The sequence below is a fragment of the Rhinolophus sinicus genome, linkage group LG10 (assembly GCF_036562045.2).
Source record: "Rhinolophus sinicus isolate RSC01 linkage group LG10, ASM3656204v1, whole genome shotgun sequence".
NCBI classification, from domain to species: Eukaryota; Metazoa; Chordata; class Mammalia; order Chiroptera; family Rhinolophidae; genus Rhinolophus; species Rhinolophus sinicus.
Window position 1 is genome coordinate 110315656 of NC_133759.1, and position 22785 is coordinate 110338440.

Sequence of the window (22785 nt, forward strand, 5' to 3'; positions counted from 1 at the left end):
CATCGGCCCCAGGGGTCGAGGCAGAACGCTCTCTGGGAGGAGAGACATACACGGCTGCACCCGGAACAGTTCCACAGGTGATGGCCAGCAGCTGGACGGGACACCCACCTTCACAGGCTGGAGCCAGGGCCCTAGGAGGGGCGAGCGGGCAGACAGCACCCTGGAGCGTCCAAGGACCTGGATGCGAGTCTTGCTCACCACCTGCCAGCAGGGTGGCCTGGGCAGGGCTTATCCCTCCTCTGAACTTAGCTCCCCCATCTGTGAAGCCTGGCGTACAGCCCAGCTCTGAGGACGCAGGGAGGCAGGTGGGGCTCGCTGACCTGCTGGCCCGGAGAGTCAGGCAGGGCCACATTGGCATGAGGGCGTGCCACTGCCCAGAGCTGCCGGAACAGACGTCCCTGTCACTGACTGCAGCTTGTCCAGAGCCCCAGACGAGCCAGGCAGGAGCCGAGCCGTGTCCTGGGTTTCAGTGGTCCCGGGCCTGGGGGCGCCGCTGAGGTCAGCCCACTGGTGTGTGCGGGAGCCAGGACGTGTGTCCCCTGTCGGGCCCCGCCCCCCAGCTGCTTCCAGACTTGGGCCCTGTGGAGAACTGGTTGGCACTTTAATTACTGCGAGTCCCGGCCTGCTCCCTCTCCACACTGTTTGTTTATTCTTAGTGTCAGGTAATAAAGGAGAACACCATCAATTAGGTGTTTAATTGGAGTTGTAAAGAAGGCGGGTAATTTAATCACTGGGTGTGCAGGCAGGCGGTGCAGAGGAAGGGGTGCCATCCCTCGGTCTCCCGGCTCTACTGCGTGCACACAAGTGCCAGCGTGTCCCGGGCCCAGCCCGGCCTCGACTCTATCCGTGGGCTAGGGCCTGGTGCAGTCTAGGGGCCACACCTCCTGTGTGGACACCAACCCACCCCCCCACCCCTCCCCAACCTCTCTCCCCACCACTTTGGGGACAAGGTGGTGAGAGCCAGTGGAAACGAGGCTGCCTCAGCGTCCCTGACAGCCGGCGCAGGAAGCGCTGTGATGTCGTCCACAGAGGTGCTGTGTCTGCAGGGTCCCTGCGCCTCCCTGAGCTCCAAGGGCTGCCTGACCCCTGCACGCACTTCTCTTCGGTACCGCACAGCAATGTGTTCAAAACAACGGGACGTCACTACAGACCTGCCAGCCGGCCACACCCCAGCACACTGATGTCACCAAGTGCTGGTAGGACGTGTGGCAGCAGGGACTCTCAGTCACTGCTGGCGGGGACACAAATGGCACAGCCACTTTGGGAGATAGTCTGGCAGTTTCTTCCAAAACTAAAACACTTATCATACGACCCAGCAGTCATGCTCAATCATAATTTGCCCAAAGGAGCTGAAAACACAGGTCCACACAAAACCTGCTCACGGATGTTTACAGCAGCTTTCTTCGTAACTGCCAAAACTTGGAAACTACTGAGGTGTCTTCAGTGGGTGATGGATAAGCAAACTGGTCCATTCAGACAAAGAAATATTCAGTGATTAAAAGAAATGAGGTGTCAGCCATGAAAAGACACAGGGGAACCTTACATGCATGTTACTAAGTGAAAGAAGCCCCTCTGAGAAGGCCACATGCTGTGTGATTCCAACTCTGTGACGTCCTGAAAAGGGCAGAACTGCGGGGACAGTACAAGATCACTGGTTGCTGGGGTTGTGGGGGAGAGCACAGAGGGTTGTTGGGGTCGTGAAAATACTCTGTGTGACACTGCCATGGTGGGTACGTGTCATTGTACATCTCTCCAGACCCCTGGCACGTCCCCCACAGTGATTTCTGGTGAGTGACAGTGGTGCACAGCCATTGCCACCTCTAACTGGGGCATTTCCGTCACCCCTGAAGGACTTCTCCTCTGGCTCGCAGCCAGGGCCTGGGCCCACTCAGCCCGCAGCCGCAGAGCTTCCGCTGTGTCCGGGGATATGGCCCTGGGAAGTGTCATGGGAGGGGCTCTGTGTCTGGCTCCCGCCACATAGCGTGATGTTTTCGAGGCCCACTCGTGCTGCAGCGTGTCAGTAGTCACTTCTTTGTGTTACCGGCTAATACTCCATTGGCACACCGCGTTTTGTTTACCCTTCATTGGTTGAGGACACTCTCTAGCTGTTGGGAACATTCGGACCCAAGTCTTCCATGGACTTAGGTTTACGTCTCTCCTGAGTGTGAGTGGAATGGCAGGGTTGGTTGTACAGTACGTATATGGCTAAGATTTTAAGAAGCTGTCCAGTTGTTTTCCAAAGCGGCCGCCCCGCTGCACACTGGCCGTATGGGGTTCCTGGTGCCCCACCCCCTCCCCAGCATGGGTTCTTGTTCCACTTGGTGATCTTAGCTGTTCTCGGGTGTGAAGTAGCGTCTTCTGTGGTGACTTCTCTAACAGCAACAGAGTACATTTGCATGTGCTTCTTAGCCATTCATACATCTTCGGTGAAATGTCTTTGTAAATCATTCACCCATTTTTTACCTGATTGTTTTCTTCTAATGATTTTGTAATACAGTCTTTGATAAGCAAAAGCTCTTAATTTTGATGAAGTCTCATCTATACATTTTTCTTCTATGCTTAAGTGTTCTGTTTGTCCTAAGAAAACAGTGCTTACCCAACGTTGCAGTCTCCTGGGGTAGAAGCTTTTACATGTAGACCCTTGAGCCACATCAGATTAATTTCTGTATTGGTGTGAAGAAGGTGTTAAGGTTCATTTGTTTCCGTTCAGATATTCAGTTATTCCAGCACCATTTGTTGGAAAGACTTTCCCCATTGAATTGTTTTACTGCTTTTTCGAAAATGTTGACAGTGTACGTCTCGTTCCAGGCTGTTCTGTTGCTCTGTTCCCTGTGTCTGCACGGGCACCCTACAGCCTTGAGGACGTGAGTCCTGCCACCTCATTCTTCTTTTTATCGACTTCGCATTTCCATGTGCATTTCTGAGTTGACCAGCCCGCGTCTTCTGTTTCCTGAATTGTCCCAGCACTCACCCGGTGCGGTTTCCTCTGCCTGCAGCGGGCTGCCCGCTCATGCCAGCTTCCCCGAGGACTGCTGAGGCTCAGCGTCCCAGTGAGTTGCTCCTGGCCAGCTGTCCCCACCCTGGCTGCCTGTCCCGCCCCCACTTCTTGTTCTCCATAGCGCTTACCAGCTTCTGGAATACTACCTGTCTGTCCTATTCATTATGGGTTTTATCTGTGTCCCCGCTGGGCCCTCCAAGCCTAGGATGGTGCCAGACACACAGCACACTCCCAAATAACCAGCCAGCGTCTCCAAGCCACTGGCACGGGGGCTGCTCGGTTCACGCTGCTGGTAACTGGCAGGGCAAGCTCAACTCTGAAAGCCAGAGGGCTGATACCCTCAGAAAAGCCACCCCTGTTAGCTTCCCATGGCTGCCGTGACCCATCGTCTCCTCCTGGAGGCTCCGGGCAGAAGCCGTTTCCTTGTCAGTTCCAGCTCCTGGAGCCGGCCACAGCCCTTGGCTGCTAGCCTGTCCCTGACCCTCCCTGTGAGTCAGCAGTGCAGCCTTAGATCTGCTGCTGTCTTCCTGGAAGGACCTTCACGGTGATGTTGGGCCCATCTGGATAACCTCGGCCTCCCTAACCACTTACACCTTTTGCTGGTTGAGGAGACTGCCTGGTTCTGGGAGGCGATCCATCCATTGCTGTAACTTCCTCCCTCTGACTCTCACCTTTTAATTAGGACTCAGGGAGGGAGTGTGTAGCAGCAGTGAGCGCAGCTAGATGCCCAGTCCTGGGACAGATACTGTGGCCCCGGACCGTCCAGCAGTGGGCCTGCTGGGGGCAGGGGTGGGGGGCGCTCCGGAAGCCATGCCACCCATGGGCGGCAGCCCCCAGGCTAGGGTTCGCCCCTCCCTCGCCTCGCTCTGCCGTGACAGTGGAGGGTAGTGCGTGTATGGTTCTGTGGCTCTTGTGTGGTCAGGGTGGACTGTGCTGGGCCGTGGGGAATTATGAAAGGGGGTCATATGTGCTGTAGCTGGTGGAATTCCCAGGACACCAGGGCTGCTGTCCAGGCCAGACAGGGGCCGAGCGCCTCACTGCGGTTTGTCCTGGACCGTGAGGCGCTCACACCCAGGCAGCCCCCTCCTGCGCCCTCCCACTCTCAGGCTGGGTGTGCTTTGCCTGGCGCTTTCTTCCTGACCGGCAGAGCCAACCTGCTTTAATCTGTTCACTCTCCCCACGCGATGCCCCAGGGAGGCCATCTGCAGGCCAGGACCTGCCAGGAAGACTGCATCCTTCCCCTCTGGCCCCTCAGGGAGCCCCCTGGCCCCCGGGAGCCCCTCTGTGCTCCCTCGCCTTCCCTCCTCCCAGAGCCTTCTCCCATTGGCGGCTGCAGCTGCTCAACCCGTTCTGGCGTCCTGTTCCTTGATCTGCTGCTGCCTGAAGGAGTCACTGCATTCCAGGTCGCGGCCTGCTGCATACATTAGCAGTTTTAATAGACTGCCTTGTCTCAAAGGAAGGAGAGAGAGAAGATGGAAAACTCTCAGAAAGCAGGCAGATTGACTGGGAAGGGACTCCGTCAATACAAGATGAGCTCCAAAAGGCCTCCCTTTTCTGAGGGGCAGCTTGACTTCCAGGGCTCAGGCTTCGGGAAGCCCGCTATCGGAACTCAGTGACACACACAGCCAGCGCACAGGCTGGAGGCAGCCAGAGCACCGTGCACTCCGTGAGCTCACCTCAGCAGGCGTGCTATGCCGGCCGGCATCTCCTGCCCTTGTCCCCCAGCAGTGACTACTAACCTCTGTGCTGCCCAGCCAGCCCGACAGGCCACCTGCTGGGCACATGCAGAAGGAAGGTGCTGGAAACTGGGGTCAGGCAGCGGTGTTTTGCAGTTTACATCACGGGAGTCTGAGGCGTGATGTACCTCTTGTGTGCTTCTCTCCGCTGATGGTGTCTGGCTCTGGTGGGTGTGTGAGCCTGGCCGTGTGCTGGTAAACCCCAGAGAAATGAGTACAAATAAGTCAGAGGTAGTGAGTTCTGTGAAGGTACCACACTCGGGGGTCCAGAGGCGCCCCTGGTGGGAGTTGGTAGGGAGGCCAACCTGTCCCACCTGAGGCAGTGACCAAGAGCGGGTCCTCAGGGCAGCGCTGGAGCTGCCCACCGGCCTTGGGGACCCGTCCCACCCTGCAGGCTTGAGTGTTTGGCTTCTCTGCTCCCTCACTGGTGACGTTGAGCAGGGCACTGACCTCTGTCCCCACATCTGTCAGAGGCCTGGGTAAGGGGCAGGCTGTGCCCTCCCACCAAGACTCAGCTGTCCCTTCACTCCCCAAAGGGCCCACAGTGCTGGGAGCCTCTTGCCCCGTTAGGCTCAGGGCGAGCGTCCTGTGGGGCTTCCACCGCTCTGTGTTCTCAGCAATGGGGGAGGGAGCCTTCCTAAGAATATGATGTCACATCAGTGCCTGCCTGTCACCCCGGGACTCTCCCACCCCATAATCTGGTGGGCTGTAATTGCTAGTGTCTTTTCAGATCATTTTTGTGCAAGGTGACAAGCTGTTTGCCGGAGTGAGCCGTTAATCACACAGATGCCCCTGTTGAAAGCCGGCACCGAGCTTACCCAGGCAGCGTCTGCCAGGCAGCCTGGTGGTGGCACACGCACTGCTCATCTGCATATAATTCCAGGGCGAGTGTCTTTTTCTCGTTAAAACGTGCAATTTCCGGCCCAGCGGGGGGACACTGGTTCATAGTGGAGACTGGGTCCCGGGGGCTGCGGCTTCAGACAGTTGGGCAGCAGAAGGCGCTGGGCAGGGGGCAGTGGGGTCCGGTCCACCTGTCGCTGAAGCCAGCAGCTGGAGACCATAGTGCCCTGCCATGCCCTTCCTTGGAAAGGCCTCCCTGCCTGAGTGGGGAAGGCGTGCCGGGGGACCTTGAAGCCGCCCGGCTGGCACAGGCACGTCAGGATCTCGGCAGACTGGCACGTACCCCTCGGTGCCTGCCAGCCACCCTGGGTTCTGCCCTGAAATGTGGATTTGGGACAGGAAGGCAGCCTCCGAGAGGAACCCAGCAGCATGCTGGTGCCCAGTCCTCAGCGGCCCCCTCGGCTGTGCACGGTGCCTGGGGCATGGGTCCGGCCCACAGGCCTGGCCTGTCCTCCATCCACATGGCCTGCCAGGACCCGGACACAGACCCACAGCCACAGGCTGCAGTGCCAACTCCCACAGCTGCTAATAAAACTGCATAAATATTTGATGCCTAATTATTAAATATTTAAAAATGTAAAACTGAAATAGTTTAGGAGTTGTGAGACATGAATAATTCATCCCTGGGAACCTTGGGCCTGGCAGAGCCAGCCCTCCCCACACCTGCCTGGGAGGCCCAGGAGCGCCATGCGGCCTGGTGTCACCTGTGGAGCCCGCAGCACCACCTCAGGTCCCTGCCTCCCAGCACTGGGTGAGGGTGGGCTGAGCAAGGTAAAGACCTCTGCAGCACAGGGGGGTCCCTCTGTCTTTGTTCTGCCACAGGGACCAACGCACAACAGCTGGTTTTTATTCCCCCAGGCTCCCTTCCCAAGTTTGGGGACACCTTTGCCTTCCTCCCTGCATCTGCTCCAGACCCAGCACGTCACGGTCTTCACGGGGGACAGCTGCTCCTGTGTGGCCTCATGTCCAGTCTCATGGCTTGAGTTCCCACCTAGTGATGGCCATCCCTACTGTGTGTCTTTTCTCCAGATCTTTTAGACACTGAGTGGTCACTTCCCTCTGCCTGTCCTGGGCACCTTGAGCCTGACTCAAGTGACAGCACCGTCCTCCTGTCCCCTGGAGCATGCTGTCTGCCCTGAAGACCCCTTCAGGCTGGGAGGCAGAGATTGGCGGGCAGTGGGCCTTCCTGGGCTTGAGCCCAGCTAGAGACTGCTTACCTGGTTCCTGTCAAAGTGCAGAAAGTGCCCCGCGCCCCTGCAGCCTCCCAACTTGCCCGGCTGCCCTTGGCAAGGCCTGCATGCGCCCTAGCACTTTTTGTTGTGTTTCTAAAGCCCGAAAAATCTCCGCATTGACTGTGTTCTTTATTCACTTTTCAGAAAGAAAAATAACTCTGTCCTGAGTCCCCAAAGGGAAATTTCAAAAGCTGCTTCCAGGTCCCGTGCAGAGCGCTGCTATGGAGGCTCCTCTACTCTGGGCTGTGGCCTGGGCCGCGTCCTCACCCCTCCTCTCAGCTTTCCTCCCGGGGACGTCTGCCCAGATAGCGAAGGGGTGGGGAGGGTGGGGCATCACCGACATGTTTACTGGGCTAAGGAGCAGCTGCCCCTGCAGACTCAGAGGCGACACGCAGCCCCGCCCTGCTGGCCCCCCGTCTGGCTGCACAGCCTGAGCTCACACAGAGTCTATTCCCGGCAAACCCCCCGGGTCCTGCGCCCTCCCTGTGGGTGCAGGCCTGGCCCTCAGACGCTAGGGCAGTCCTTAGTCTGCTCCTAGCCCTGTTCTGGAAGGCACGTCACCTTGCCCTTTAGCTCAGCCTAATGTCCCTAAACCAGGCACTCGTGTCTCCTCTTCAGGAGACCAGGGCCATCACCTGGCGGGACACGGAGCAGTGTTGACGCCCCTTCTGCAGACCCTCAGACACCATCCACGGGGTTCCACCCATACTGTTTTTTCTGGTCCTCATCACAGCCGCTGTCTGTGGCCCTCTGGCATCCCCACCAGCCAGACACTTCCTGCTTTCCAGGACTACCGAGTCTCTTCCTCGCCTCCATCTGCTGCTCATCTCCTAAGACTTTGTCCACCCCAGATGCTGCTGCCCTTCCCCCCACTGTCATCACTGGAGGGAGAGGGAGACACACGTGTGTTCCGTCCGTTGTGTCTCAGGGGAGGTCTCGTGTGCTTTACTTTTGATTAAACTGACTACAAAGCTTCCCTGGGGGTTGTGATTTAGGGTTTATGGAGAAATGGCAGTAGTACTTTCCATGCTCCAGGCTTCTTGCATTTCACTGGGGACACAATAATGACGAAGAGACTTGGCCTTCACCTCCTCTGAGCTCACTGACCCCTGGAAGAAATAAGCATTAATGCAGAATTTTTATAATACTCTATTTTATGATAAACGCTATGAAGACGACACTATGAAGAAAGACGTGGTCTCACCTGGCAAGGGCGTGGGCTGGTCACTCGCAAAGGCCTTAAGGCCACAGAGTGGACATGGGGTAGGGAGGACATAGGGCCTGACCCTACCCCCAGGGCCGGCGTGGGCCGAGGCTGCTCGGCTCCGTGGCGCAGCCCTGGAGTCTGGCCACCCTGAGGGCTGGACCCAGCTCCCCACTCGGGGTCTCCACGGCTTCCATGCCATCTGCCTCCATGTGAAGGGCTGGCTTCCCCACAGGGTGTCTGAGCCCCCGTGGCACCTGCTGTGCTATCACCATCCTTCTGGACTCACGTGGGCCAGACCAGCGCACCAGCGGGGAGCCGTTGCCTTGCAATGTCCTAGGATGGATGCAGAGGCCGCGACACTCGGAGTGGGAGGTGGTTGGCGGTGTGTCTGTCATCCAGAATTCAGCCATGGGACAGGGCGGCCACTGCCAGCAGGGCATCCGGGCAGGAGCAGACCCAGTGCCCTTTGCCCACGGCCCAGCTGACCATGGCCCGGTGCCATCTGGCCTGGCTTGGGTGTAGGCACAGCTCAGGCCCACAGGAAAGAAGGGATGTGGACAGTTGACCACAGGGGCTGCCCTCCTAAGAGCCGTTTGCATCTTTAAAAGTGTTTCTGCCGCTGTCTTGTCTGCATGTTCGTCTGAACACTCTGAAGAATAAGCAGAGTTTAGAGGAAAATGCTGGCAGTGCTGGGTGTTTGCGCCCCTTCTGCAGGTCCTGGCCGCGAGTGGGGGTCGCCTTCCACTGGTCTGAGAGCCAGATGAGCTGCTGCGATGCTGGCAGCCTAGGACTGAGTAAGAGCGTGGAACAGGGACCGTTTCCGTCGCCCACCCCCACCCCGCTCCCTGCCCTTTCGCCTACAAACTGGCAAGAAGGAAATTGAATCACTGTGGTGTGTGTACTTTTAGTGAAACAGAGGCACAGTTGGGCTCTGTGGGCCAGTGAGACCACGTGCGGGGACCCTGAGAGACCAGGCTGGGCCTGGCATGTGCTGTCTCTGCGTCCCTGCAGCCCCACTGTCTGTCTGCCTCTCACCCTCCCCCCCCCCACGATAAAGCCATTGTCCAGATTTCAGGCTGTGAACTGGATCTGCGGAGACGTGTGCGGTAAACGCTCTGCCCTGAGGCCCCTCCCTCGGGGGGGCCTCTCTCTCGGCTAGCCTCTGTCTAACAGCGTGATTTATTTTGGTTCTGAATCCTGCCCACGGAGCTTTCCCAGCTGCCTCTGAAATTCCAGGTGCCAGGTGTGGGGGCCAGGTGGAGGCGGGGTGGAGGTCAGCTGTCAGATGGCCCCTTGGCCGAGGCCGGAGCAGCCAGAGAGCCTGGCCCAGGCCGCACGTCCGGGCAGAGTAGCCGGTGCTGCTCAGGAGCCCTGGGCTCGCTGCCCGCTTGGCCTCCACGCCCGTCCCCGGCCCGCACAGCCTCTGCCTGCCCCTCTGCCATCGCGTCCTGTCTTCCCTGATATCTACTTGTCCACTGCCTCCTTCCTCCCTCCCGCCCCTTGTCCCTCACCAAGTACTTACAGAGAGTCCACACAGAGGGCTGCGGAGAGGGCAGGGGGTGCAGGGGACCTCGCCAAGGACAGGTGAGAAGGGAAGACTTGGACAGACAGGAAAGGTGGTGGTTACAGGCGGTGTCCCTGGTCAGTGTGCCTGGCGGGCAGGGGCCAAAGAACAGGAAAGGCAGGAGAGGCGAGGGTGCATCTGGGCCTCAGCAGGGGCTCAGAGAGGGTCGGCCTGATCCTAGGGCTGACCGTCCTGGAGGGGAGCGGACGGGCACGCCTTGGCCGGACTCCCCAGAGCACGTGCGAGGTCTTCACCCCGAGTGGCCTGGGACATGCACACAGGGCGAGGTCCAGTGGACGGCCCGGGAGCTCATGGAGCTTTCAGCAGACCTGACAGCCAGCTGTGTGCCCTGCTGGCCCTGTCTGCCCGCATGTGGTCGTCACCAGCTGCCAGGCCTTGATGGAATGGCTGCAGGGGCTGCAGAGGGGTCACCGCTGGCCCTTGGCCTCTGGGCTGAGGAAGCCGTGCACATTCTGGTGGAGGCTACATCACAACAATGCCATGCCAAGGCGGAAGGCCATCTTTTATTTATGTAATCCCAACCGTCATGTGAATTATTCATTCACATTTATGTAAGCGATTGAACTACAAGAATAATGGCGGGGTCAGGAGACTGACCGCTGTGTCCAAATCAGTGACAGCTCACAGCTTCCCTCCCTGAACTCACTTCATCAAGGTGGGCTTGGCCTGAAAGCTGCAGCCCTCAGGCCTCCCCAAGACCAGGCAGACGGCGTTAGGCCCCTCTTGACCTCCACCAGGCCGTGTGACCTTGAGGACCTTGCCCCGTCTCCAAGCCCCCATATTCTCACGTGTCAAAGGGGACACGATACCTGCCTTGTAGCAGTGTGAGGGCTGTGTTGGGTGAGGCGTGGGCACTGTCCCGGGTCCTGGTGCCTGGCTCCCAAAGAGCGCGTGTGGCCGCACCCGCCCCTCAGGGCAGGGCACGTCCCCCCAAGAGGCGAGGCCCCCACTCCCCACTGAGGCCATCTACCTGTGGGAGTCACGCACCGCGGGACAGGCAGGCAGCACTTGGATATCTGGGCAGCGCGGCTGCTTCCTTCTCCAAGGTCAGGCTGCATTTATTACCAAAATTTAATTTTCCATGTTGGACACCTGAGATCCGTTCAAGGCCATGCAGCTTCTGACAAGGGTGAAATATCGCTGCGCAAGTGTGGTCAGTGGGTGTTTCCTGCTGGAGGAGGGTTTCCGCCTGCTGACGGATCCATCCTGGGTGGGCTGGTTGCACAGCTCCGGGCCGGGCACTGGGGTCAGAGCTGCCAATTACCCTTTGGATGTCATAGTCTGATTACTCGATTAATCAAGGGCTTTGTGCCCACATCCCCAGTAGGGAGGCTCTCAGCTTGCGAATAGCAGTGTCCGCCAGGGGCAGCGGAGACGGTGATGAATGGGGGGCAGGTGAGGGCAAGGCGTGTGGCCAGAGGGGCAGGCGCCGACTGCGGCCCCGCCATGCGCCGTGGAGAGGCCGGCAGGCACAGGGTCCTGGTGTCAGGAGTCCTCATTCAGAACCAGAGCACGGCCAGTACCAGGCTGCCCACAGAGCGGCAGGCGGTATAGACAGAACCTCGGGTGCGTGTTCAGAAGCCGGCGTGTTCCAGAGTGTGAGAGGCTGTGAGGTAGTTGAGAGTTTGATCCTGGAGTTGAACAGCCCAGCCTGTGCCACGTGTCTGTGACCAAGGGGTAAATCTCGGTGTCCCTGTTTGCAAAACAGGGAGAGAATCTGCCCCTGCCCGCCTCACAGACAGGTAGCCAGCTGAGCTCCCGCCATCGGTAGGCAGAGCTGAACCCGCACAGCACTCACTGCCCTGCCCCCCTGGACCTAGCGCGATCCTCACAACAGCCCCTGAAGGTGGCTACATGCCCCACATGCCCCAGTAGCCGGAGGGCTCGGCGATGGGCTCGTGGCCGCAGGTGGGAAGGGCCTCCACTGGCTTTCTTTCCCTGGAATGCAGGCTCCCTGCCCCTCGTCTCCCTCCCCTCTTCCAGGGAGTGACCCTGACTGAGCACTCGTCTTAAACTGGCTGACTTGACCCTGCCACGTCTCAGCCCCGCCAAGGAGCTGGTGGTTCCCCGGCCTGCACTAGATGAGAGCAGCCACACCGCAGGTCCTGTGACAGCCTGAGGAGGAGGGACTCTTGTCCCTGTCACAGTGGGGAGTCCTGGGGCTCACAGTCCACAGGGAGGGCAGGACTCCAATCCGGGGCCCAGAGGCCTGAGGCTTTCCCACCGCCTGGGCCAGCTGGGCTCCCGTCCCGCCAGGGCCACGCCGAGGCCCTGCAGGGGGCTCCTCGTCCTCCTCCACACGGGAGCCCAGGAAGCATGTGGCTTTGGAGACAACTGCATGTGCGTGTGTGTGAGGGGAGCCAGCTCGCTCATTAATGGGGACTACATCGGGCTTCAATCACTGGGACGGCACCTTGGGTGAAGGGTGCGTGGTAATCGCTGTATATCCTCCTGATGGCTTCGCATGGCTGGGTTCTCCTGTGGTGGCTGTAAGCTGGCGGGAGTGGCAGGTGGCTCAGGGCTTCTGCCTTGTGCTGTTCAGGTTGGCCTGCACAGGGTTGACGGTGGGCCCGCCCAGACCCTGCCGCCGAGGGAGCCTGTGGCCTCATGTCTGGGTGACCTGCAGGGGACCGCAGGGCAACACGACCTGAATGACCTCTGCTGTCACGCCCCCCGCATACCTGGCTGCTTCTCAGCCACAAGAACTGGGTTGCAGACCAGGGAGTGTCTGTCTGTCACCAGGGCACAGTGCGTTGCTGCTCTGAATCAAATAGCTTCATCACCCTCACCACCAGAAGGCCAGGCTGTTGGTCCCTCAGTGCTAGGCACATGTCAGGTCTTGCTGACATGGCAGGGCTCTCTTCCTCGCCCTGCAGTCAGTGCCCTCTGCCCCTGGCACCCTGCGACCCCTCGTGGCCTGTGAGCTCACCTCTCCTCCCTCCACAGAGCTGAAGAAGCAAGTGGAGAGCGCAGAACTGAAAAACCAGCGGCTCAAGGAGGTCTTTCAGACCAAGATCCAGGAGTTCCGGAAAGTGTGCTACACGCTCACGGGCTACCAGGTGGACATCACCAGGGAGAGCCAGTACCGGCTGACGTCCATGTACGCCGAGCACAAGGACGACTGCCTCATCTTCAAGGTAGGCCTGCCTGCCCGCAGCCGGCGCCAGAGCCTCGGAGGGCACGTGGCTGGCGCACCTCGCCAAGGGGCAGGGCCAGACCGCTGACCCTCGGCCCCCATTCTGACTCCTCTCGGTGTCTGCCTGCCGCCCGTGTGTGTAGGTTGAAGACGATGGCACTGGCTTTTGAGGGAAAGAAAGATCCTTTATTACTCTTGGGTCACTGCAAGGAGACTGCAAACACCAGTCAAATCTGTCTCCTCTATCCAGGGTCCAGGCCGGGTTTTAAGGGGCTTGGGGGACAGGGCTGCAGAAGTGCTGGGGGCAGGTTTTCATGGGAGGACCTTGGACCTTAGCGTGAGGGGCTTCAGCACCGGACCCCCAGACAGCAGCCTCTTGGCTTCTGAGGGGGCTGTGTGGCCCAGTCCCGGTCCTGCCCGGTCCTGTGGCTTCGGGGATAAAGAGAGGCCTGCGCTCTCCTGCACGTGCTTCACCGCATGGCTTCAGTTTGGGGTGTTGTCTCTGAAAAGTGGCCGTCTTGTCAGAAACAGGACCACTTCGAGCTGGTTCTGCAGTCACACCTTCCACCTGTGACTGTCGGCCCGTCCCTGGAGGGTGGGGGTAGCAAGGTTGGGTGGTGTCAGTGTTGGCAGTGCCCACAGGGGGCTGAAGTAATGGGGTGAAAGCCATTGGTGGGCCAGGGAGGTATCCTCGATGCTGCCAAAGCATGCAGCTGGGCCCTGGGAGGTGAGCGGAGCGCCTCCCGGCCCCCCAAACACTAGAAGCACCAAGCCTCCAAGCTCCTCCCGTGGGCCAGGGCTGTCTGGCTCTCAGGGGCCCACGGGGGCTTGCTGGGTGCTGAGAGGACAAGTTTGGAGCTGCCAAGCCTTCTGGTAGGAAGTTTCTGACCAGGGGACCAGAGCTGATGGTGCTGGCAGACCCACCTGTCGTCTAAGCTCTGTGACGGGAGGAGCATGCTGCCCCCGGCTGCTGCCCTCCACACGCTCAAGGCCTGGCACACAGAGTGCTCCCTGAGGATTTATGGGTCAGATAGACGGACAAAAGTGAAAGGAAAAATATAGAGGGCAGACAGCAGATTGTGGGGCCGAGGTAGCTGCCACTGCCTGCAGATGGTCACTGGCTGCCAGGGACCAGGCGAGGCAGCCCATGTCCCAGCATCGCCCAGAGGGCACGAGAGTCACCCCGCCCTGCGCAGCTGCTGACCCGGGTGAGTGCCCTGGCCGGCCGCTCTGCAGGGCTCAGCTCCCGCCGTAATGAAGAGCTTGGCGCAGACGCTCTCTGGGGCCCTTCTCACTCTGCCTTCTGGATTCAGAAGGTCCTACTCACTAGGGCCACCAGAAGGGTCTCGAGTGCGCTGGCGGCTCTAAGCGGGAGACATTGAGACGGGGTGACCACCAGCTCATGCCGCGTCACGGCCTTGCCTCCGGGGAGAGGGGGCATCAGGCTGGGGCAGTCTCCTGGCCGCTTCAGTCTGTTTTGTTTTCCCAAAAACGACTTTTCAGCAGGAAGGGGGCTGACAGCAGAGTCAGAAATAGCTGAGGGCCGTTCAGGTTGAGCGGGCTCTGCAGACGTGCCCCGGGATAATTGAGGGCTTGGGCTCAGCCCGCGGGCTCTGCTGGAGGACGCAGCTTCCGGCAGCCACGCCTCGCTGCCGCTGTCGTAGGTGGGGGAGCAGCCGCCAGGCTCCATGCTGACGGGCGGGAAGGCTGAGCACCTGCTGGTCACACGCATACACGCGTGCACACACACACCCATGCTCACACATCTGTGCTTGCACACACATACACGCGTGCACACACACCCATGCTCACACACATCCGTGCTCACACATCTGTGCTTGCACACACATACACGTGTGCACACACACACCCATGCTCACACACATCTGTGCTTGCACACACACACACATGCACAATTGCGCACACTTGCAGTCTGCTTCTGTCTGGTTGTACCCAGGTCAGTGCATCTCTGGGGCTCCCCATGGGCACCTGCTCCTGAGAAATCAAATTATAGGGAGCAGGAAGGGTGGTGGGAGGAGGCGCCGGGTCCCCTCCTGTCCCAAGAAGAGCAGCCTGAGTGGGTGGAGCCCGGAGGTGTATCCTGCAGACAGAAGGAGCCCAGCCGGGCAGCTTCCCCGCACCCCACACCTGAGGCCCTGTCACTCAGGTGCCTCTCACAGCAGGTTCCTCCTGGGCCGGCTCGGAGGCCAGCAGGGCGGCTCCCACCCAGGATCATCCAGTCCGGGAAACAGGTCAGGCAGACGGCCCCGTGTATGGCCAGCTGCCCGTGTCCCCACGGCCAGTCCCTCCCCAAGCGTCTCTGCTTGTCTCAGAGCCCCTTCCCCTGCCCTCCTCATGTGGTATGGCCCTTGCCTGGGGGGGGGGGGGCCCTGGCCGCCTGCTGGGGCATGTTGACACAGGCTCAGATCTGCGCTGGGTGTATGGCGACCTGACCGAGGAAGTATTCCGCTTTGCTGCCTGGGGAGTAGACGTGACCTTCCAGCTGCCTTGTCCTCTCCTCATAGAGCAGCCTTGTGACTAAGCTGTGCACATCTGCCCGCCTGCCCCCCCCCCCCCGGTGCAGTCATGATGGGTGCAGACTGCCCCGCCGTCCCCGCCTCCTGGCCCCGCCTCACGTGGCCCTCTAGGGGCCCTCCTCTCTGGTGGACACAGACAGACCACCAAAGTCCTGCGGCTCGCTGAGCCAGGGCTACTGAGGGCCAGCGGGGCAGCCTGCGAGGGGTGCTTCGTGGAGGAGATGCGATGGGCAGCAGGTAGGGACGGGGCTCCCAGGGTGGTCCTCTGCCCCCTTCCCTGCCCTGGAGTGGGGGGAGCAAGAGACTTGGGCGAGGAGACATGCTCAGGTGTCCGCGTGGCCCAGCCCAAGCGGCCTCGGCAGCCTGGTCTTGCTGGCACCTTGGGGTTGCCATAGCAACAGCTCTTGGCTGGACGAGGGAAGAATTAGGGCCTTAGATGGCCCAGCCCTGCCCTGGAAGGAACCCCTCTCTGCTCACGGGTGTCCTAAAATAAGGGGCTGCCTCTTCTATCCCCAAGGACAACTGCCCTGGTCAGATGTAGACCTAGAACCCACCCCTGAGACACCCGCTGCCCCACGCGGCCTTGGGTAACTGATGGCGGCGAGGTTCTCCGAGCACACCTGGCCTTGGCCTGGCACGCACAGCGATGGCCTGTGTGTCTTTCTTCCTCTTTCTGCACAGCACAGTTAGGACACAGGCTGCTTGGGGGTGAACTGAGAGCAAAGGGTCTGAGACAGGCGCACTGTGGCCCCCTGGCCTCTTGGTGGCTTGGCAGTGGGCAGGCAGGAGGCAGCCCCTCACGGAGCTTGGCAGAGCAGGGCTGGTCTCCAGGCCAATGCCCTGGACAGCAGCTTCCTGGAAAGCGCTCTCAGCACATTGGCCTTTCTGTTGGGAGAGGGGCCAGTGCGAAGCCGGGACCACCCCTTATGAGGCTGGAGCAGGGGGTCCCTCCATGGCGCCGCTGTGGGCCTCTACCCCATGTCGGTTCTGAGGCCCTTGCGTTGGGTTCACAGCTTGAGGGCGTTTGGGTGGTGGGAGGAGTCTGCCTGCCGTCCACGTGCGTCTTCCGACTGTTCATGCCGGCAGTTCCCCACGCAGTTGTCCGCACGCTCATTAGCCCCTGACTCTAAAGCTGAGATGACCCAAAGTTGGGAGAAGGCGGCATGAGGGATGGGCTCCCACAGGCACGAGCGTCCCCAGACTAGTTTTGTCCATGAGTGAGGACCTCCTGTCCCAGCAGCCTGGCCCTGGGCGCTGTCTCTGCTGTCGCCACCATTGCCTAAAGCCCTGTCATCCACGTCCGACTCAGCTCCCACCTCTGCTGGTCAGCCACCCTCAGGCTGCTTCAGCCGACACAGGCCACTCGCTGTCTGGTGTGCTTTGGGATCTGGCGACACTTGGGAATTGGAATGACGTGATTGGGCTGGGAGGCAGGCATGTGAGATGCAAGCACAGACCCAAGGAATGTCGAGCAGGCGACTTCCGGGCCTCGCCTGGGCTGGCGTGCTGGCCGCCATGTCTGATGCGTGCGGTCTGGGCTCCCGAGCACAGCTGCCGACGTGCGGCAGGTAGGCGAGCGGGGTGGACACTCCTCAGCCTGCCCCTCCCTGCACACAGGTCCGGGCAGCTGAGGGACAACACGTCCTTGGCTCTCCCCTGGGGGCCCCTGGCCCCACCCTGGGTGGAGACCGGCCAGCGGGATGAGGTCAACCCTGGGTTTAAATCCCAGTGCTGCCTCTTGTTGGCCAAGCCACTGAGCCCCCAGCCCTCATCTCTCCCAAAGGTGGTTGTGAGCAGCCGGCGATTCAGTGCAGGGAGGTGGCTGGCTGTGCGTAGCCGGCAGGTGTGAGGCGCGTGGCCCATGTGTGCGCTGTCCTTGGAGCCTGAGTGTCCAGCAGGCACCCAGCCCGAGCCCAGCACGTCAGGACCTGGAAGTCCAGTCAGGCCACAGGCTGTTGTACCTTCCCCGCCCACCATGGTTTAGTCTCGGCTTTTGTAGAATGATTGATTCCAGGGTGCTGAGACACGTCCTCTGCTCTCACCCCTTCGTTCCGTGGACCAGGAGGCAGAGGTTGGGGGGGTGACTTTCCAGTTGCTTCACACAGTGTCCAGGCGTTTGGATCAGTTGCTGAAACTCAGAGTCACAGGGTCTGTTTCTGAGCTGTCTGAGTATCAGAGAAAGGGTGTTTGGCTTTGGTTTCTTTTGTTTTCAAAGCAGAAGAAATATTGGCCATTAGAGCACTCAGACTTTTCTGTGTGAGCCTGGCCCTTCGTGTCAGCCTCCTCGTGTGACCAAGTTGTAGCATGTCCTCTTCTGCTCGGCCGGAGGAGACGTCTTGTACCCAGGGAGCCTCGCCCAGCTGGGGAACCAGGGCCGCGAGCTGTCCCCCTGCCTGGTGCTGAGCTGAAGTGCAAAGTGAGGGTGTGGCCTCCAGGCCCCCGCCAGTGAGTTGCTGGGTGCTTCCCGGGAAAGGGGGCTTCTGTTGACTTGGACAGCTCCCACCAGACTCAGCTCTGTGGGCCTTCAGAAATGCTGCTCCTTCTAGAAGAAGCACCAATAATGAGTCATTTGTGATGCAGCCATCTAGTTCCCCACAGACCAATAAGTGGATAAAACTGCCAGCAGTCCCTGGCCTCCGCTCCGACGGCAGATCTGAACCACAGACCGCCAGGGCAGCGGCGAGCCTCAGGGGACCACAGGTCCACCAGGTGATGGGCTACTGCCAGGGCCACAGGCGAGCCAGCCTCGTCCCTTCTCTGCACTGTCCTTGTGGGCTGTGTGGTCAGCTCCAGGCCCAGCTGAAGGAGGATGGAAACAAACCTGTGTGTCCAGGAGCAGCTCTGCAAGAGAGTGCAGGGCTGACAGGGTCCCTGGGAGCCCAGGGGGCAGACTGAGGCGCTTTCTGCTTGCCAAGCCCCTGCGCCCAGGCAAGCTGCCCGCAGAAGAAGCCGGTTGTCGAGCGTTCCAGTCTCCTGCTGTAACAACAGGATCCAGACAGATACGTCAATTTGAATTTGACTTTTGTGGGTCCCCTGCATTTCAAATGCAGTTGCTTTGAATGCATGATGACTTCCAAACCTCTCTCATTTCTTCAGCTAGTGGGGGGGAGGGGAGGTTGAGCAGGCGCTGGGAGCGCAGTGACTCAGGAAGTCTGAGTCGCCAGCAGAGTGTCATGGCTCCCAGCCCCTCTGCATGGACACGCTTGCCCCTGGGGACAAGAGGGACAGGCCAGGGCTCATGTGTATGGGGGAGGGCGCCAGAAAGAGCTGCGGCTTCCCAGTGTGCTGGCCCTTCCGTGGACGAGGGGCTGTGTGGCTTGGGAGACATGGAGGTGGGTCTGGACAGCTCTGGGGCCCAGGACACAGCCCTCGGCTCAGCACACGGAAAGACTTGCCAACCTCGGGATGAAAATAGACGAAGATGGATAAAGAACTGGCTGACGTGGTATAGTGAGTGCTGCGTTCCCAGTCACTGGAGGCGTTCAAGAGGTTGATGACTTCTGGGCAGTACTGAAGGATGGAGCTGGGTTGGACTAGATGACAGCTTCTTCCCAAGGAAGTGACGCAGCTCCGTGCAGCGGTCAGTGGGCCTCACGGCGGCAGACAGCATGGTGCAGTGAGAAGAGCTGGCTTCGTTCCAGCAGGGGCCTGTGCTGGCCCGTGGGCAAGGCCGGGGGGGTGGGGGGCTGAGCCTGAGGGATCTGGAGGGAGGGGGCGTGGTCTGTGGGAAGGCTGGCAGGGGCAGGGCCATGGCCCCCGAGCTGCAGCGCAAACCGTCCTCCAGAACTTCACAGTGGGGACGGGAGGGCGGCACATGGGGGGAGTGCTGGCGCCCGAGGCTGAGGACTCCGTCCGAGCCTGGGTGCCCATCGCCTTCCTGGCCGCCAGCCACACTGGCCTGGCGACCAAATGGGGGTTAACAGGATCTGTGGCTTCCTCGTCCTGAGTGCAGTTGTGGGAAGTCTATCCAAGTGCACTGGATGCACAGAATAAAACTTAAAGTGTCACAGTCCCGTCACCAGTGACGCCACCTGCTCCGTTAACATCCCGTCATTGTCCTCGGCCTGGCCTTCCAGGTTCATGTACATGTTCCTGCTAAGTGGGGCCATAATATATAGTTTTATTTCCTGCTTCATACATTGAACACTGTGTCATGGGCATTTCACACTGAATTAAATGCTCTTCACAGTGATGGTGTTTAATGGTTGCACAATGTGCTGTTTTGTGGCTGTGCCACAGTTTGTTTAACATGCTTCCTTGTTGGGCATTTAACTGGTGCCTCTCTTTTTATTTGCTTATTTGTTTATTTACTATTGTAAAACAGCATTACGATGCTCATGTATTCACGTGAATTCTCTCTGCATCTCTGATTCTATCTGTAGAGTAAGTGCCTAGTAGATTATTAGTTTAACCCGATTAGATTCCTAGTTCAAGGGCATGGCCACTTTCAAGCTCGATGCCGTAGGTCTGCAGGGAGCTTTAGGGTGTCCTAAATTACGGTAAATAATCCTAATCAAACGCACTGTAATGCAGTGGGGCAGCTCCTGTTACCCCACCTTATAGGTCAGCAAGCTGGGCCGGAGACCCCACAGGTAGGCAGAGGCTGGTTTCTGTTTCCCGGGAGAGCCTGGCCTAGAGGTGCCGTGGCCTCCCCCACCCTGGGCTCCACTTCCTGTCCCTGTGCCGCTGTCCACACGTTGTCCCCACAGATGAGGTGGGGGTGTGAGGGGTCAGGCCAGGGCGTGTTCTGTGGTAGGAGGGGTGGGGCAGGCAGCCTGGCCTGACGGAGAGTCGTCGCTGAGGACGCGGCACCTCGCGGCTCTCCCAGAGCCCAGCCCAGGCTGCAGGCAGGGCTCGGGGCCGCGGGACTCAGAGGGGCCGCGGGCCAGCCCCTGTCCTGCACCCTTTGTCCACAGTTCTCTTCTCTGGGGCTGCTGTGGTTCACTGAGCTTCTTGGATTTATGGGTTTATAGTTAATCAAATTTGGGAAATTCGGGCTATCACTTCTTTAGATATTGTTTCTGTACCCCTCTCCTCTTTTCTGGGGCTGCAGTTACACATATTTAAAATCACTTGGCATTATCCTGTTGGTCACTCCCTGCTGCTCTGTTCGTGTGTGTGTGTGTGTGTGTGTCTGTGTGTGTCTGTGTCTTTTTTCTGTTCTTTAGTTTGGATAGTCTCTGGTACTGTGTCTTTAAGTTCACTGACCTTTTCGTCTGCAGTATCTAATCTGCTTAATCTCATCCAGTGACTTTTTCATTTCAGATACTGTATTTTTCATGTCTAAAAGGTTCTTAGTCCTTTGTTTATATCTTAGTTTTCTCCTTCATTTTAGTTATCTGTTGCTACATGACACATTACTCAAACTTAGCATCCTAAAACAAGAAGCGTGTGTTACCTCACACAGTTCTGAGAGGCAGGGGTCTCGGAGCAGTTCAGCGGGGTGGTTCTGGCTCAGGGTCTCTCGGGAGGATGCAGTTAGGCTGCTGACCAGACACTGGTCCTTCAAAGGCTGGGTGAGGCCCACAGGGCCTGCTCTCAGACTCGCTGCTGAGGCTGCCGGCAGGAGGCTCACTTCTCCCATGTGGCCCTCTCCATGCAACTGCTCGTGGCCTCAGCAGGGCAGCTACATTCCCCCAGAGTGAGTGTTGAGCGAGCCAGGCCAGGTGGGAGCTTCATTGTCGTTTATAACCTCAGCTTGGAAGTAACCACTGTTACTTCTGCCATCTCCTAGTGGTCACACGTACAACGTGGAAGGAGGCTGCACACGGGTGTAAATCCCAGGAGGTCGGATCATTCAGGGAGGTCTTGGAAGCCAACTATTACACTCTTCATTGTGTTCATATTTTCTTTGAAATCTTTGAGCATATTTATAATTTTTCTTTTAAAGTTCTGGTCTGTTAATTCCATCATTTCTGGATCTACTCTGATTGGCTCATTTTTTTCTCTTGGTTGTAGGTCACATTTTCTGTTTTTGCGTGCTCAGTGATTTTTTTATTGTATGGTAGATATCAGAGATATGATGACGTGTGTCTTCCTTTGAGCAGTGTCAGGCTTCTTTCCGGCAACAGTGAAGTTACTGTGGTCAGTTGGGTCCTTCTAAGGGTTGCGTTTAAGCTTTGTGAGGGCTTGTCTAGATTTGCTTTTATTCTAGAGCTAATTAAACCCTACTACTAAGACATAACCCTTCAGGGGTCTCCAGCAAATGTCCTGGGTGCTCACTAAAAACTCCTCTCTGGCTGGTAGAGCTCATGTGTCCCCCAGCCCGTGGGAGCTTCGGGGTATTGCCTGGTAGCTCCCTCTTTGTCAGGTGCGTGGAGTTGCACCCTGTCCACTTGGAGCTTCCTGTTCAAAGGGACCTTTCTCCAGATTGGAGAGCCCTTCCCTGTTCAGCTGCATCCTCTGCAGGACTCGGCCTTTGGCGTCCAGCCTCCGTAGCCTGAGTCCAGAGCCCCCTGCTCGCAGCAAGACGGCAAGACATGGCTCCCTGCTCCACAGCCTGGAATGTTCACCGGCTCACCTCATTCGTCTCCTTGCTCAGGGGTCACTGCTGCCACTTGTCGGATGTCTGTAAACAGATGTTGTATATATTTTGTCCATTGTTTTTTTGTTCATAACGTAAGGGTAATCTGGTCACAGTTTCTGGCAGGAGTCCTAGATTTATGTTTGAGGAAAGCAGTTGGTGCCTGTAACTCCAAGCTGGAGCTCAGCGGGTGGGGGGAGGGAGACAGGAAGGACCCCCGCTGCAGGGGTGGCTGGGGACCTGCTCATTCATGATCTGCGACTGGGGCAGAAAGAAGGGACCTTCCCCAGGCAGGGGTCTGGGTCACTGCAACTAAGGAGCTGACACCAGCTGTAGTTGCCTAGCTGCCCTGTGGGGGAAGAGGGAACTCAGGTTCTCCTTGGTGGCCCAGGTCCCACACGCCCTGCAGAGCCCCCAGCCCAGGAGCTGCCCCACCAGCTGCAGGCGCCCTGGGCCCCCAGTGGCCCTGGCGGGAGGCAGGCCACTTGGCCGGCTTTGCTCACGGGCGCTCCAGCCGGCCTGCCGCCCCCTCGCCTGCCCCCAGCCTGCCCAGGCCTCTCTTTGATTGAGCAGTTGGCAGGTGTGTCTCGAGATGCTCTCCCTTCCTCCGCCAATGCCCAGCCCCCCCGCCAGGGTTATGCTGATGGTGAGACCGACTCAGCACCCCTTTTGTTTCTAAGGAAACCACGCTCAGCCCACACTGCAGACTGCTGGATTATGAGGATCAAAGAGCCGGTCCTTTCTCCTCCTTCCCCCAGAGACCCGTAGCCACGTGGGGGCGTCCCGCTCCCTTCATGCTCTGGTTCTGCATGGGCCTGGGGGCCTCCCACTCTGCCTCCAGGGCCCCCTGGGAGGTGTGCTGGCACCCGAGCGGAAGCCGTGGCCAGGCCGGTGGGTGCAGGTGGGAGCTGGCGCAGCACGAGAGCTCTGG

General features: G+C 59.1%; 1 protein-coding gene across 7 annotated transcripts in view; it reads left to right on the plus strand.

The window, feature by feature from the left end:
* The window catches only part of MAD1L1 (mitotic arrest deficient 1 like 1), a 279782-nt gene that overhangs the window by 234294 nt on the left and 22703 nt on the right, over positions 1-22785 (plus strand). For all 7 annotated transcript variants that reach the window (XM_074314014.1, XM_074314009.1, XM_074314013.1 and 4 more), the window contains one exon: positions 12605-12795. In XM_074314014.1, the coding sequence (XP_074170115.1) occupies positions 12605-12795 (191 nt within the window). The remainder of the gene's footprint in view (positions 1-12604; positions 12796-22785) is intronic.